This window comes from Pediculus humanus, genomic scaffold (assembly GCF_000006295.1).
Source record: "Pediculus humanus corporis 1103172107790 genomic scaffold, whole genome shotgun sequence".
NCBI lineage: Eukaryota > Metazoa > Arthropoda > Insecta > Psocodea > Pediculidae > Pediculus > Pediculus humanus.
The window spans coordinates 34,936-49,376 of NW_002987384.1; the positions used below are offsets into that span (position 1 = coordinate 34,936).

At 28.1% G+C, this 14,441-nt stretch overlaps 2 protein-coding genes across 2 annotated transcripts; both read left to right on the forward strand.

The window, feature by feature from the left end:
- Positions 1-5,213: 5,213 nt before the first annotated feature.
- Positions 5,214-5,863, forward strand: Phum_PHUM365700 (Defensin precursor, putative). The gene is made up of 2 exons (XM_002428093.1): positions 5,214-5,414; positions 5,510-5,863. Exons 1-2 carry the CDS (start codon positions 5,252-5,254, stop codon positions 5,674-5,676), a joined length of 330 nt encoding a protein of 109 aa, XP_002428138.1. The 5' UTR covers positions 5,214-5,251; the 3' UTR covers positions 5,677-5,863.
- Positions 5,864-7,238: 1,375 nt separating this feature from the next.
- Phum_PHUM365710 (uncharacterized protein) lies at positions 7,239-8,678 on the forward strand (the record flags this gene model as incomplete). Its single annotated transcript, XM_002428094.1, has 1 exon — positions 7,239-8,678. The coding sequence occupies one exon, from the start codon at positions 7,239-7,241 to the stop codon at positions 8,676-8,678; it is 1,440 nt and encodes a 479-aa protein (XP_002428139.1).
- Positions 8,679-14,441: the final 5,763 nt, after the last annotated feature.

Genomic DNA, 14,441 nt, shown 5'->3' on the forward strand with positions numbered 1-14,441 from the left:
CTATAAAAAATTTTTTTTTTAACCGTTATTATTTAAAAGTAATCGTGGCATTATCGTTATCCGACTCGTGGCAGAAGGAGTAACGTCATCATCATCATCCCTTTGATACGTATATGTCGTGCAATTGATATTTTTTTTTTTTTTTAAAAAAGATTTTCATCGTATCAATTTAACTAAAACCACTTTGTGATGGTCAAAATATTTATTTATCTATATCCCTTTTAACAAACAACAAACAAACAAACAAACAACAAACAATTAGCCTGGGATAAATTTGAAAAATTAAAACTTTTCTTTAACATGTTCTCTTGTTTTAAAAAGCTTTCCCCTTCCGCCATATTCCCCCCCCCCCGTAAACGTCACGTTCGACGTCGCCATCGCCACCACCACCACCACCGCCACCATCACCACCACCACCATCACCACCACCACCATCACCATCATTATTATTATCGCGTATATAAAAAATAATAAACGAATGAATAAAATAAAATTAATTATAATTGGAAAAGTCGATTTTTTTTTTTTTTTTTTTAAATGAGTGAAAATGGCAGCGAATTCGAAAAACGGATTTCGATTACTCGTCAATCAAAACTATTGAAATTGTTTTTTTTTTTTTTTATTTTTTATCCTTTTCTTTTTTTTTTAGTACTTTTTCTTTACACGTCAACGATCATAATTAATGTATATTTAAAAAAAAAAAAAAAAATGGTTTTAAATCGATTTCGAAATGAAGAATGATAAATGAGTGGATACATGTTTTTGATTTTCAAAGAGTTTTTCAACCCCCCCATCCCTCAAAGGTTCATTTTTCAACTCAATTAGTCACGAAAAAAAAAAAAAAAAAAAAAGAAGGGATTTTTTATTTGAGAAGTGAGAGACAACAAGACGAATATATATACGAATTTCGTTCGTCTTTTATCCTGCCTCATTAACAAAACACCAACGATTAAATTCCCTTTTGTTTTTTTTTTTAAGAAGGCGGTGGATGAGTCGATTCTTTCTGACGTCATTTACCACATCGCCATCATACTTTTTTTTTTCCTTCTTCTTCGATCCCCCTAACGATTATACTACAAACGTACACACTCACGCGCACGCACGCACTCTCACAAGAATCAAAACGATTGAAAGAAAATTGGCATTTTCAAAAAAGGGTATCAAAAAAAAAAAAAAAAAAAATATGGCGGACTATAAAATTAATAAATAGAAACGTAATGAAGTATAAATTAAAGTCAAATAAACATATTAAATATAAATAAATAAATAAATTCAACACGCCTGACTAAATAATTTATTCATTTTATAAAAAGGATTTACATAAAATGGTCGACATATGGAGATGGATTTGAATACGAGGCAAGAAAAATTTTTTTTTATTTTTATTCATCTCCTCCCTCCATTTTGTTTTTACCGTTCAGGTCGTTTATTCTCATTCTTTCAAACAACACTATTTTTCGGGGCCCGATAAAACCCCCCCTCCCGGTAATTTCCTTTTTTTTTAGTATTAAAACGTATATTTTGTCTGTGTGTGTACGAATTGGCAACGCAGCATCGTCACGAACCTTTTGACACTTATATAATTATCATTTAAATGACTTTGTTAATGACTTTAATTGTGAACCGTAGCAAAAAAAAAAAAAAAAAAATTTTTTTATTACTTAAAACCGAAATTTAAAAAATCCAATTTTTTTTTTTTCGATTTTTAATATTTTAAAAATCGAATATATAAAAACATCAACCCCTAAAAATAATACAAAACACTCCCCGGGGGGTGAACCTAAATAACAGTAGCAAAACAATTATAGGAAAGAGAGAGAGAGAGGGGGACATTTAACAAGGGATGAAAATCACAATTTTGGAAAAGATTGATTGACTTTTTCACACTTAATTTTCCAAATTATACTCCAGGGGGTTTTAAACACAATTCTTTTTAAGGATATCATCACCTGTATGACGTAATACATACGAAAGGATCGTTTTAATCCAAACCTCCCAACAACAACCTTTTTTAAAAAAAATTTCATCAAACCATCTGACATTTGTTACAATCCGTCTATCTATCTATCTATATATATATATCAAATTTCTGCCTTTTTGCAAAGTCAAATATTTATCATGTTAAAAGCAAATTTTATTTTTCCTTTAATTTACCCGAAAAAAACACGTGCACGCACACGCACACACGCACGCACGCGGCATGCTTGTTTGTTGTTTGTTTTACTCGAAATCTCTCGAAAATCGGGGAAATTTTTTTTTTCTAACAAATCCTTAATAATCTAAAATTATTATTTCCCTTACACACACACACACACACACATATTTATCATCATCATCATTATCTCGCGTTTTTTTTTTCCCTCGGGTGTTTCCCGACAGTGTTTAACTTATGTCCGGTTAAAACCGGTTAAAAAATCGTAAACGATTAAAGTTTGGGAAAATTTATTATTATTATTATTATTATTAATTATTATTATTATTATTATTATTATTATTATTATTATTGCTCCTGATAAGTTATTAATTATTGAAATAGAGAGAGTCCGACAGGAATAGAACGACAAACAAAAAAAAAACGATTATGTTAAAATAAAATAAAAAACTCGGGTAAATTTTCAAGTGTCAACCCTCCCCCCCCCCGGTGTATCTAAGGGTAAAAAGAAAATTATTAATGAATTTGTTGTCAGGAGTGGGGTAAATGTGGAGGCATTAGAGCGTGTAATATCAACCGTATTGTTTGTTCCCGATCGTAAAAAAAAAATTTTTTTTTTTTTTTCCTTAACAAAAAAAAAAAATAATAATAATAATAATAACGACGACGACGAAAGGTTTAAAAATTCTTCTTCTTATTATTATTATTATTTATTAAGTTTAACAAATTTTTTGCGCATCCTTGATTTTCATCGTCATCGTAATTTTTTTTTTTTACCTGCCTACCTAACGCATTCCCCCCCCTTCCCCCTTCATCCCTCTCCTTCCTCCCTTCCTCCCTAATAACGTGATTTAACTCGTGAAGAAAATGTGGTAAAAACTTGTAAATGACATAATAAGTGAGATTGATTAAATCGTTTTATGTATTAAAAATAAAAATGGCGGTTATGGATGATGAGAAAATAAATTTAATTTTTATTTTACGTTACGTCATCATCATCGTCATCGTTTTTTCTTTTAAATAATGATAGATTTTAATTAATAAATCATTATTATCATTATTTCAAAAAAAAAAAAAAAAAAAAATTAAACGTGTCGTTAGAATGTTTTATTACTTATTATTTGTGTTAATGACACGTGCGTATTTATTTTTGTTTCTTTTATTATTATTATTATGTGACATTTATTAATTTTTATTTTTATCAGTCAATAAACTTTTGAAATCATTTCTTACAAAAAAAAAAAAAAAAAAAGGAAAACAAACCGAAAACGATAAATTATGTTATATATTTAACAATTTGAAATTTTCCTGAAAATTTTAGCCTAATCATATTCTTTAGTTTTCTTTTTTTTTTGGGTAAAAAAAAGAAAAGCGACGCACGTGCCTCCATTTTTTTATTTTTTTTTACGCGAAAACAAACGAAATTTAACAACGCCCTCGTTAAAAAAAAAAATTTTTTTTTTCTTTCTTAATAGAATTCTCTGGATTTGAACCAATTTTTTTTTTTTTTTTTTTTTGTTGGTATTAATGAATTGAGGGAACCGCCTTCTCCTTTTTCCTATATGCCCTCTCTCTCTTTTTTATGCCCTTCGAAACCATCAATCACGTGCCAATAATGAAAAAAAAAAAAAAAAAAAAAAAGTGTAAATCAATACCGAATGTCGAATCACCGGGAATAAAAAAAAAAAAAAAAAAGGAAAAAAAGGAAAAAAGGAAAAAAACCTCAAAACAGCCCCAAAAATGTGCCCGAAATGGGTGAAAAAAAAAAACCGGTCAGCTGAATACGTAAATACTATAGAATAATAATAATACAACCACGCCCATCACCCCTTTCCAGTTATTGAGAAACGACTACGACGATGACGATGACGACATCGTTTATAATATTATATATTATCATCATCATCATCATCATCATTATTATTTTTTTACAAAAAAAAAAAAAAATTTCCAGAAAAAAAATTTTTTTTTTTTTTGTTTTTTTTTTTTACCCGCCATTTTTTTTTTTTTTAAGAAGGACGAGTTTTCCAATGTTTGACAATTGGCGTAATAAATTCATTTTACTTTGACGAGAAAAAAAAAAAAAAAATTGAAATTCATATTGAGTGATAAAAAAATGGTAAAACTGTCATTAACACCCCCCTTTACAAATCAGTTTTCTTTTAAATTTAGGGAAAAAAAAAAAAAAAATTATTATTTTTATTTTTATTATTTTCCTCTCTCTCTCTCTCTCTCTCTCTCCCCCTTTCGCATTCGAATAATAATAATAATGATAATAAAAAACCGTTTTAACATCAATAATTATTAAATTTTTTTATATGTTATTTAAAAAGGAAATTATTAATAATCCGCGTTTTTAATTAATAACGAACGGAATTCTATTGATAACGAATGATGATAACAAATTTCGAATCGTTTTACGACGACGTATTTTAAAAAAAAAAAAAAATATTTTCATCCCTTTTCTCTCGCTGCTCATCCCTTTTCGTAAATTATCACTCTTTTACCCTTTAACCGGTAAAAACCGTAACCCAAAAATTTTAATAATAATAATAATAATAATAATAATAATAATAATGTATAAAAACATCGTAAATTTTAAAATTGTTTCAACCGAAAAAAAAAAAACAAACAAACAAACAAACATCATCATTAACTCACGACAACAACAACAACAACAACAAAAATAAAAAAAAAAAAAAAATTAAATCGACCATACGAAATAGAATAAGTTAGAGAGAGAGAGAAAATCTTGCAAATCATTCATGTAAATTACGAGAGAATTTTAGAAATATCAGGTACTTACTCACGTGACTTTCCGGTTATTATGAATGGAATTCAGGCACGAGTTTTTTTTTTTTTTTTGTAACGAATAAAATTAACCTAATATAAATGAACGTTGACGCGATTTTCACATTTAAAATGATTATCGGGGGGGATTCCCACCTTTTCTCAAATAAATTTAATTTTTAATGGGATTCCCTTTTTTTCCTTATTGCTGACTATATAAACTCGAGTCAATGTCATTTTTGTTATCAAATAAAACTTTAAGCTTACAAAACACAAACAAACAGTTTGTTAAAGTTTTATTTTTCAAAAATGAACGGATTAACGATTGTTTTTTTCTTATTCGCCATTTTTATGGCTTTTGTTTCTGCCGTGCCCGTACTTAATAATAATAATAATGATAGCGATGCGGATTTTCAAGTTGAAGAATACATGGGAGAACTTACCTCGGAAAATGTTGATTTGAATCCTGTCGGTGAGTAAATTTTTATTTTCTCTTCGCAATAACGTTTCGCCACCGTGAGTATCATTTTTTTCTTTTCTTTTGTTACCATTTTTATGTTTGTTTAGCCGGTGAAGAAGATGCCAAAGGAAGGTTTCGTAGAGCAACATGTGACTTATTGAGTGCTAGCACACCTTGGGGATCATTGAATCATTCTGCTTGTGCCGCTCATTGTCTCACAAAAAGATACAAAGGTGGTAGATGCAGAAATGGAATTTGCAGATGCAGAAGATGAATCATCTAAAATTTCAAATTTTTTTTTTCAAATCATTACATTTATTATTATTATTATTACTATCATCATCATTTCTTATTAATTAATAATTTCATTTTATTTTACTATTAAATTTTTTTTTTTTTTTTGGGCTGTGATATATTTTGTTAAATGTTATTTTAATTAATAAATTTATTATTATTCATGTAAAATGTTTATTTATTTATTTATTTATTTATTAATCAAAATGAAAGGTACGTTCAGAAATGACTTTTACTGTCTCCTTTAAAATTTCAAAAAAAAAAAAAAACAAATAATAATAATATTTTTCCTAAAAAAAAAAAAAATAAAAAAAAACCTCGACATTATTATAAATAATAATAATAATAACATTGTTTATTCTTTTTTTTTATTGTAATTTATTATTATTATTATTATTATTATCAGTGATAAATTTAAATACTTGCTGTAATAATAATAATAATAAATCATATGCCAGACTGATAATAATAGATCAAGGTAATTGGAACGAGAAGTTTAATAATAAATTAATACTAGACAAATACGTTAAAAAAATAGAGAGAGAGAGAGAGAGAGAGAGAGAGAGAGAGAGTGAGAGGCCATATTGGAAAAGATTAAAAAAACAAATGGTCGAAAAAATTTTTTTTTTGGATGCCCAACAAAGGCCCCACGTAAAAAAAAAAAAAACAAAAAATTATTTTTTAAATTTTGTTTATGTATTTATAATCTCTTTCGTCCTCTCTCTCTCTCTTTTTCTCTTTCTCTCTCTCTCTCACACACATTTAATACAGTTAAATTGTTATTACTATTAAATTTACATAATAAAAAAAAAAAAAAAATGAAAAATTTATCTTTTCATCTTCTCATCTGCCTTATTTTTATCCCGTTTGTTACGGAGATATAAAAAATACTAAAACACACCCCTCGACAAATCCATCCGCAACAAACGCAAACAAACACAAACACACATACGCTCCGCATACGACGACAAATTTAAAATAAAATTTTTTTTATGAGATTGACACGGTTAGACAATGTAAATTTTTTTAAACAATTATTTTATTTATTTATTTATTACCTTAAATCTCAACGTAAATCAAAATAATAATAATGATAATAATAATAATGAAACCTTGTATGAATCATTGATCGTAATAATGATTTATTCTAAGTAAATTAATAATAATAATAATAATAATAATAATAAATAATTAAAATTTTTTTTTTTTTTATACGATAAGATTTAAAATGTGCTATAATTAACGTTGAATAAATAATAATAATAATAATGACGGTAACACTGATAAGAAAAATTGATAATTTTTGATATTTATTATTTAGCATTTCCCTGTGTATCATTATAAATAGTTTGGATTCAGAAGGAGAAACACATAAACGCAGTCAGTGCAAAAAGTTACGAAAAATTAAAAAATTTAAAGTTTTATATAACGTGAATACATAAATACATACATAAATACATAAATTTTATTCAATAGTGAAGAAAATAATTTATGTAACGTTAAAAAAATTTTTTGATTTAAATAAATAAATAATTTAAAAAAATGGAGTCGGTTAAGATAACATCGGTTATTTTGTTATTATTATTATTATTAAATGAATCGATAAGCAAAACCTTAAGTGAAATGAAAAAAGATGGCGACGCTTGGAATGAGAAAAAATATGTCGTTGATTCTAAACATTTAAAGTCTGAACCGTACGTTGAAGAAGCCATGTTGGATGTACTCAAACCGGTAAATATAAAATATATTCAATTAGATCCCGGGTTTGCCGGTAACCAAGGTGGCAGTCAAATGGATCCAGGATTTGCCGGACCCCAACATCAGGACAACATTCAATTAGATCCAGGATTTGCCGGTCCCGGACAACAAGGTGGTAGCCAAATGGATCCTGGATTTGCTGGATCAGGACCACAAGGTGGCAGTCAATTAGATCCTGGATTTGCTGGACCCGAACATCAGGACAATATTCAATTAGATCCAGGATTTGCCGGTCCCGGACAGCAAGGTGGCAGCCAAATGAACCCTGGACATCAAGGCGACATGCAATTAGACCCTGGATTTGCTGGCCCCGAACATCAGGACAACATTCAATTAGATCCAGGATTCGCCGGTCCCGGACAACAAGGTGGCAGTCAAATGGATCCTGGATTTGCCGGTAATGGAAACCAAGGAGGCAGTCAAATGGATCCTGGATTTGCCGGTAATGGAAACCAAGGTGGCAGTCAAATGGACCCTGGATTTGCTGGATCAGGACCGCAAGGTGGCAGTCAATTAGATCCTGGATTTGCCGGACCCGAACATTTGGATCACATTCAATTAGATCCAGGATTCGCCGGTCCCGGACAACAAAGTGGCAGTCAAATGGATCCTGGATTTGCTTTGCCTGGATCTCAAAACGACGCCCCCTTAGATCCCGAATATTCTGCTCCTAGACCTCAAGATGATCCTCAAGGAGAAAGCCAATTAGACCCTGGATTCGCTATGCCTGGATCTCAAAACGACGCCCCCTTAGATCCCGAATATTCCGCTCCTAGACCTCAAGACGATCCTCAAGGAGAAAGCCAATTAGACCCTGGATTCGCTATGCCTGGATCCCAAAACGACGCCCCCTTAGATCCCGAATATTCCGCTCCTAGACCTCAAGACGATCCTCAAGGAGAAAGCCAATTAGACCCCGGATTCGCTATGCCTGGATCTCAAAACGACGCACCCTTAGATCCCGAATATTCCGCTCCTAGACCTCAAGACGATCCTCAAGGAGAAAGCCAATTAGACCCCGGATTCGCTATGCCTGGATCTCAAAACGACGCACCCTTAGATCCCGAATATTCCGCTCCTAGACCTCAAAATGATCCTCAAGGAGAAAGCCAATTAGACCCTGGATTCGCTATGCCTGGATCCCAAAACGACGCCCCCTTAGATCCCGAATATTCTGCTCCTAGACCACAATACGATCCCCAAAATCCCCTGTTACACTCATAACTCGACCAAGAATTGAATCTCGGATATCGAAGGAAACTCTGAGATGTAATTAATTTCAAAACATTGTTTCCAATTGAAAAAACTTGACTAACTCGATATAATTAATTTCAACACTTTGTTTAATTTATTTATTTATTTATTATTACTTTTTATTTATAATTTATTAATAAATATATTTACTTATTATTATTATTATTGATCGTACGTATCCATTTTATTTATAATAATTTAAAAAAAAAAAAAAAGAAGCGAGTTTAAAGAGCGAGTTTAAAAAAAATTGTTAAACAAATATGTAAACCTCTCGAGTGAAATAAGGGTAGTTTGTATATGTTATTTTAAAAACAGTTATTGTTATAACCATCCCTTATTTTTGCACGAAGTTGTTGTTTGTACATCTGGGTGGGCTCACCCTTTTCTTTGTTATTTATTCGCCTAATCTCAGTTATGTAATTTATATATACAAATCTACGTTCACCTTCGTATTAACAAACAACAAAAACACAAACACAAACTATATCGATTCAATTTTAACAACAAATCCTTTTTTTTTTTCTCTATACACAATCGAAAAAAAAATACTTGCGGGAATAAAAAAAAGAAAAAAAAATTCTTTCTTTCCTTACTAAAAAGTAATAAAATAATAATAATAATAATAATAATTCATTACAACGATTATGAATGACAAGAGGCTACCGAAGATGTTATCGAAGGCCCCGAAAAAAATTAAAATCCCTTTAAGGCATCGTGGCACATGACAGGGTAAACAACTATAAGTGATCAACAATTAATTAAAAAAAGAAAAACCGTATTGAAAACAATTTTATTTGTTTAAATAAAGAGAGAGAGAGAGAGAGAGAGAGTGGGAATGACAGATTGTCTCTCGAGGGCCCCCAATATCAGATTTCCCTTTTGTCTCGAAGCCATTTCCTTCCACCTCCATTTCTGAATTTCTTTTTGTTTGTTCTTCTTTTCTACATAATCGCTTTGGTAAATGATTGAATTTGATACCTTCCTTATATACGAATCCGAGGGGTTTTTTTTAACTTAACTTTTTAACGTTTTCAAAAGGAAAAACAACCACAACAACAACAAACAACAAACAACAAACAACAAACAATAAACGACAAACAACAAACGACAAACAAAAAATTATTAATTATTATCACAAACACAAAAAAAAAACAAAAAACATTAAACGAATTGCTAATAATAATAATAATGATGATGATGACTATGATGTTGATGACGATGATGATGACTATGATGTTGATGACGATGATGATGATGATGATGATGATGATGATGATGATGATGATGATGATGATGATACATAAAAGGTTATCTTATAAACAAAACATGTTCGCAATCAATCATCGAAAACATAAAAAAAAAAAAAGGGAGAAGAAAAACACTCGAGATAATTTTCGGTAAATTTCCAATTATTGGTACAATCATCATCATCATCATCATCATCTTATTAAATATTTAAGGACGTTTATGATTTTATTTTATTCTCATATCTCTTTTCTGTTATTTTCCGGAAAATTTTTTTTTTTTTTAGGTACGGTGTTTAACGTATCGAAACGAGTTCAAAGCATTTTTTTTTTTTTAAACATGGTCTGATTTTGATTATTCACACGCTGTTGATTTAAAATTGATACAATATTGTTTTTTATCGTCGAGGAAAAAAAAAAAAAAAAAAAAACGTAAACGTCGTTAGCAGAAGTTTTTTTTTTTTTTTAAATTCAAAAATGACATTTTTTTTTTGGGGGAAGAAATAAAAAAAAAAAAATGAATGAATGAATGAATGAAACACGATTCAATAAATCCGTTACGTATTTAAAAAAAAAAAAAAATGACAAAATTAACGACTTTTTAAATTAACTTTAATTTTTTTTTTCCTCTTTTATAAAAAAAAAAAAAACCCGCAAAAAACGTACGATAAACGGAAATGAAAATGAAAATGGGGATGAAAGGGGGTAAAAAAAAAATAAAAAAATTTCTCTCCCTCTCCTCCCCCTTTTCCCCTCTCCTTCCCCTCTACTCTCCCACTTTCTCCCACCTCTCCATTTTATTTATTTATTTATTTACTCGATTCTAATTATTAACGTCGGAAAAAACTAAAATTTTCTTTTTTTTTTTTTTTTATTTAATATCCACCTATCAATAAAATATATCAATAAAAATTCGATTAATCGAAATTTATCGCGTAATCGGAAAATATCTTATTCCCCTCCCTCTCCTCCTCCTCCTCCTTCTCCCCTCCCCCTCTCTCGCTATCACGTCGCGTTATCGATTAAATGAATATTATTATTATTACTAATAATAACGAGTTTGTTTTTGTTTTCTCATAACGGTTTATATAAAAATTTATTTATTTATTTATTTACTAGCAGAAGATATTTATTTATCGACAATATCGTTTTTTTCTGCGCGCGCACCGATAAGATGAACACGAGTGTATTTGTTTGTTTACGTTGATAAGAATTTTTATTTTTTAAATTTTGTCGCAAGTATTTTTTTTTTGTCTTACGGCGACAAATTTCCCTTTTTTTTTTTTTTCGTGACCTCCGACCTAAATTATTATTATTATTATTATTACTATTATTATCATTTTCATTTTTTTATTATTTATAGAAAAAAATTTGTTTTTGTAACGTTATAATGCTCGCCACCATTTTATATTTTAATTGATCCTAAATAAACACACACGACAGGAATTCATATGTTAAAAAATAATTTGCATTTTCCTGAATATTGATTGACGTGAGAGAATCCTTTTACGGGTTTCCTTTTTTTCCTTCGTTTTCCTTCCTTTTATTATTATTATTATTATTATTATTATTTTCTATTCTTTGTTTACACAATTCCTGAATCTTTTTCTCGGTAAAAAAAAAAAAAAACCCTTTTCACCCTCGAGCAAATTCAAAAGTATAAAACACATATTATCTTTTTTTTAATATTTTTTAAATGAAAATTGTTTATTTTATATTTTTAACTTTACCGATTTTTCCCCCTCCCCCTTCTCCTCCCCCTTTCCTCCTTTTTGTTCTTGAACGGATTTGTTTGTTGTTATTAATATTAAATTTTTTTTTTTTTTTTTTTTGTTAAACAAATGACAGTTAAATGTTAACTCTTTGATTTCAATCGAATTTGTTTGAATCGAGAAAGACAAAAAAAAAAAAAAAATGAAGGGACGTCGTGAATTTTATATTCATCAAAATATATATTTCACGTGTATTGTTTTCCCACCCTCAAAGGGGAAAAAAAACTACCCTTAAAATAAAATTTTTTGCCCCCTCCCCCCCCCCGTTAAAATACTCGCGTACTCTCAAATATACGCAACTACTGTCAATCATAGTTTCGCGATGTCATAATAATAATAAAAATAATCTACATTTTAATATTTTAAAAAGGTTTAAAAACCTCAAGAAAACTCTCGATAATAAAATAAAATAAAAAAAAATTTTCCGAGCAGAAAAACGAAAAAAAGAAAAAATTAAAAGCGTAAAATTACTTTTTTAATAACTCCACCTTCTCGTTATATTTCTCATTCCGCTTTTTAAATATATACCTGTACCAAATATAATGCAATCAAAAGATTCTAAAGTTAAAAATAATAATAATAATAATAATAATAATAATAATAATAATAATAATAATAATAATCATGATGATGATGATGATGATGATGATGATTATATTAAAAATAATAATAATAATAATAATAATAATAATAATAATAATATCTGCAAGTGAAATTTAGATCAGTGTTTTTTATACTGAGATTAAAGAGAAGAAGGAAAACATAAAATTAAAATTATGAATTTTTATAAAAAGAACTTACCCCCGGTAAATATTATTAAAACTGTAAAAGTCTTCTTAAAATGAATTTCCACGAATGAAATAAACGTAAGAAAATTTTGTTCACCCTTCTCACTCGGGGTTGGTTTACCATACGATCAATTCCAAAAGGTTTCATGTATTTTTTTTTTTATCATCATCATTATCAACATGGTTTAAAGATGTCGTCATTCTAAAATTTGTATAGAAAAAAAAAATTATATTTAATTAAGGGTTGTTTCGTACGTAAATAAATAAATAAATTTATTATTCGATTTAATAAGTTGTTGATGTGATTGATCGGTCGTGGAAGGGGTGGTAATTTTTAAAAAATTAAATAATTTTTTTTTTTAGTGTTAAAAACGTTTTATTACCCGTAATTAAATAATTATTACTGAAATATTATTATTAATAAATTATGTATTAATAACGGTGATAATAAATAAGTAATAAAAAATTATTAATATGGCGAGAGTAATAGAAAACCCCCGATAAAAAAAAATTATTTTTATTTCCACTTATTTTAACACCGTTCTATTAATAATTTTAATATAAAAAATTACGATTAATAACTCAAACTACGTCATTATTATTATTTTCATTTTTATTATTATTATTATTATTACTATCAATAATAATAAATAAAATATTTTATTAGATAAATTTTATATAAAACTCTTCAAACATCCAAATACACCGTTACACCTTTGTTATTTTAGGTGCGACAACAATAATAATAATAATAATGATAAAATAATATAGGTTTTCAACCCCCTACCTCTCTTTGATATAAAACGTTTTAATTTTAAACCCCTGGGAAAGGGGTTGAGCGCAGAAGAGAACAGAAGGCGGGACTTGAACAATAAATTATTACATTTAATTTATATTATTATGATGTTATATCTTTTGAAAAATATATTTGATTTAGTTTTGAAACGAACTTTTTAATAACAACAACAACAACAATAATAATAATAATATATGTATATAAAATAATAATAATAATAATAATAATAATAATAATAATCATTATTAATAATGTAATAAATTAATCGATACGCACACGTTGAAAAATTTTATATGGTTAAATTATTAATAATAATAATAATAAAAACAATTTTAATACAGTATTATTGTTTTTTTGTGTGTGTGTGTGTGTGATTACGTCATCACAAACGTGTTTTAATTTTGTGTTTTGTTTTGTGTATGTTTTGGTGACAAATGAGTGAAAACATAATTTCATCAACACATAAACATAAATTATTATAATTGTGTGTTTCGTGTCGACGGTTTTTACGTCATTTCGTTTCGATAATAATAATAATAATTATTAACACATAAAGTGAGTGTATTTAAATAAAATAAAAAAATTTTATGTGAAATCCAATCGCGAATTATACACGTATAAAAAAACAATACTAATAATAATAATAAAAATAATAATAATAATAATAATCGTTTCTAAAGGATTTGATTAATTTTCACATAATTTTTCCATTAGTTTTTATTTGATATATTATTATTATTATTATTTAAATAAATAAAAAAAAGTATTTAGATTATTTAGAAACGGTTAGATTAATAATGATGATGATGATGATGATGATAATAATAATAAAAATAAAAACGGAAAAATAAGTATTTAAGAAAAAAAAAAAAAAAAACTACCGAATCGATGCGTGTACGTGTGTGTGGAAATGACAGACTGAGGGGATTTCTATTAGAATAGAAAGTTCTAGAACTCGTTAAATTGTTATAAAAAAAGAAAGAAAATAGAATTGAAAAAAAAAGGAAAAAAGGAAAATAAAGGAAAATAAACAAAATTTTCATGATTGAATAAATCGTGTTTTTGACTTAAGATTTTCATTCTTTAAATAAATAAAAATAAAGTTTTGGTTAGGGAAGAGGGGAAGGAGGAGG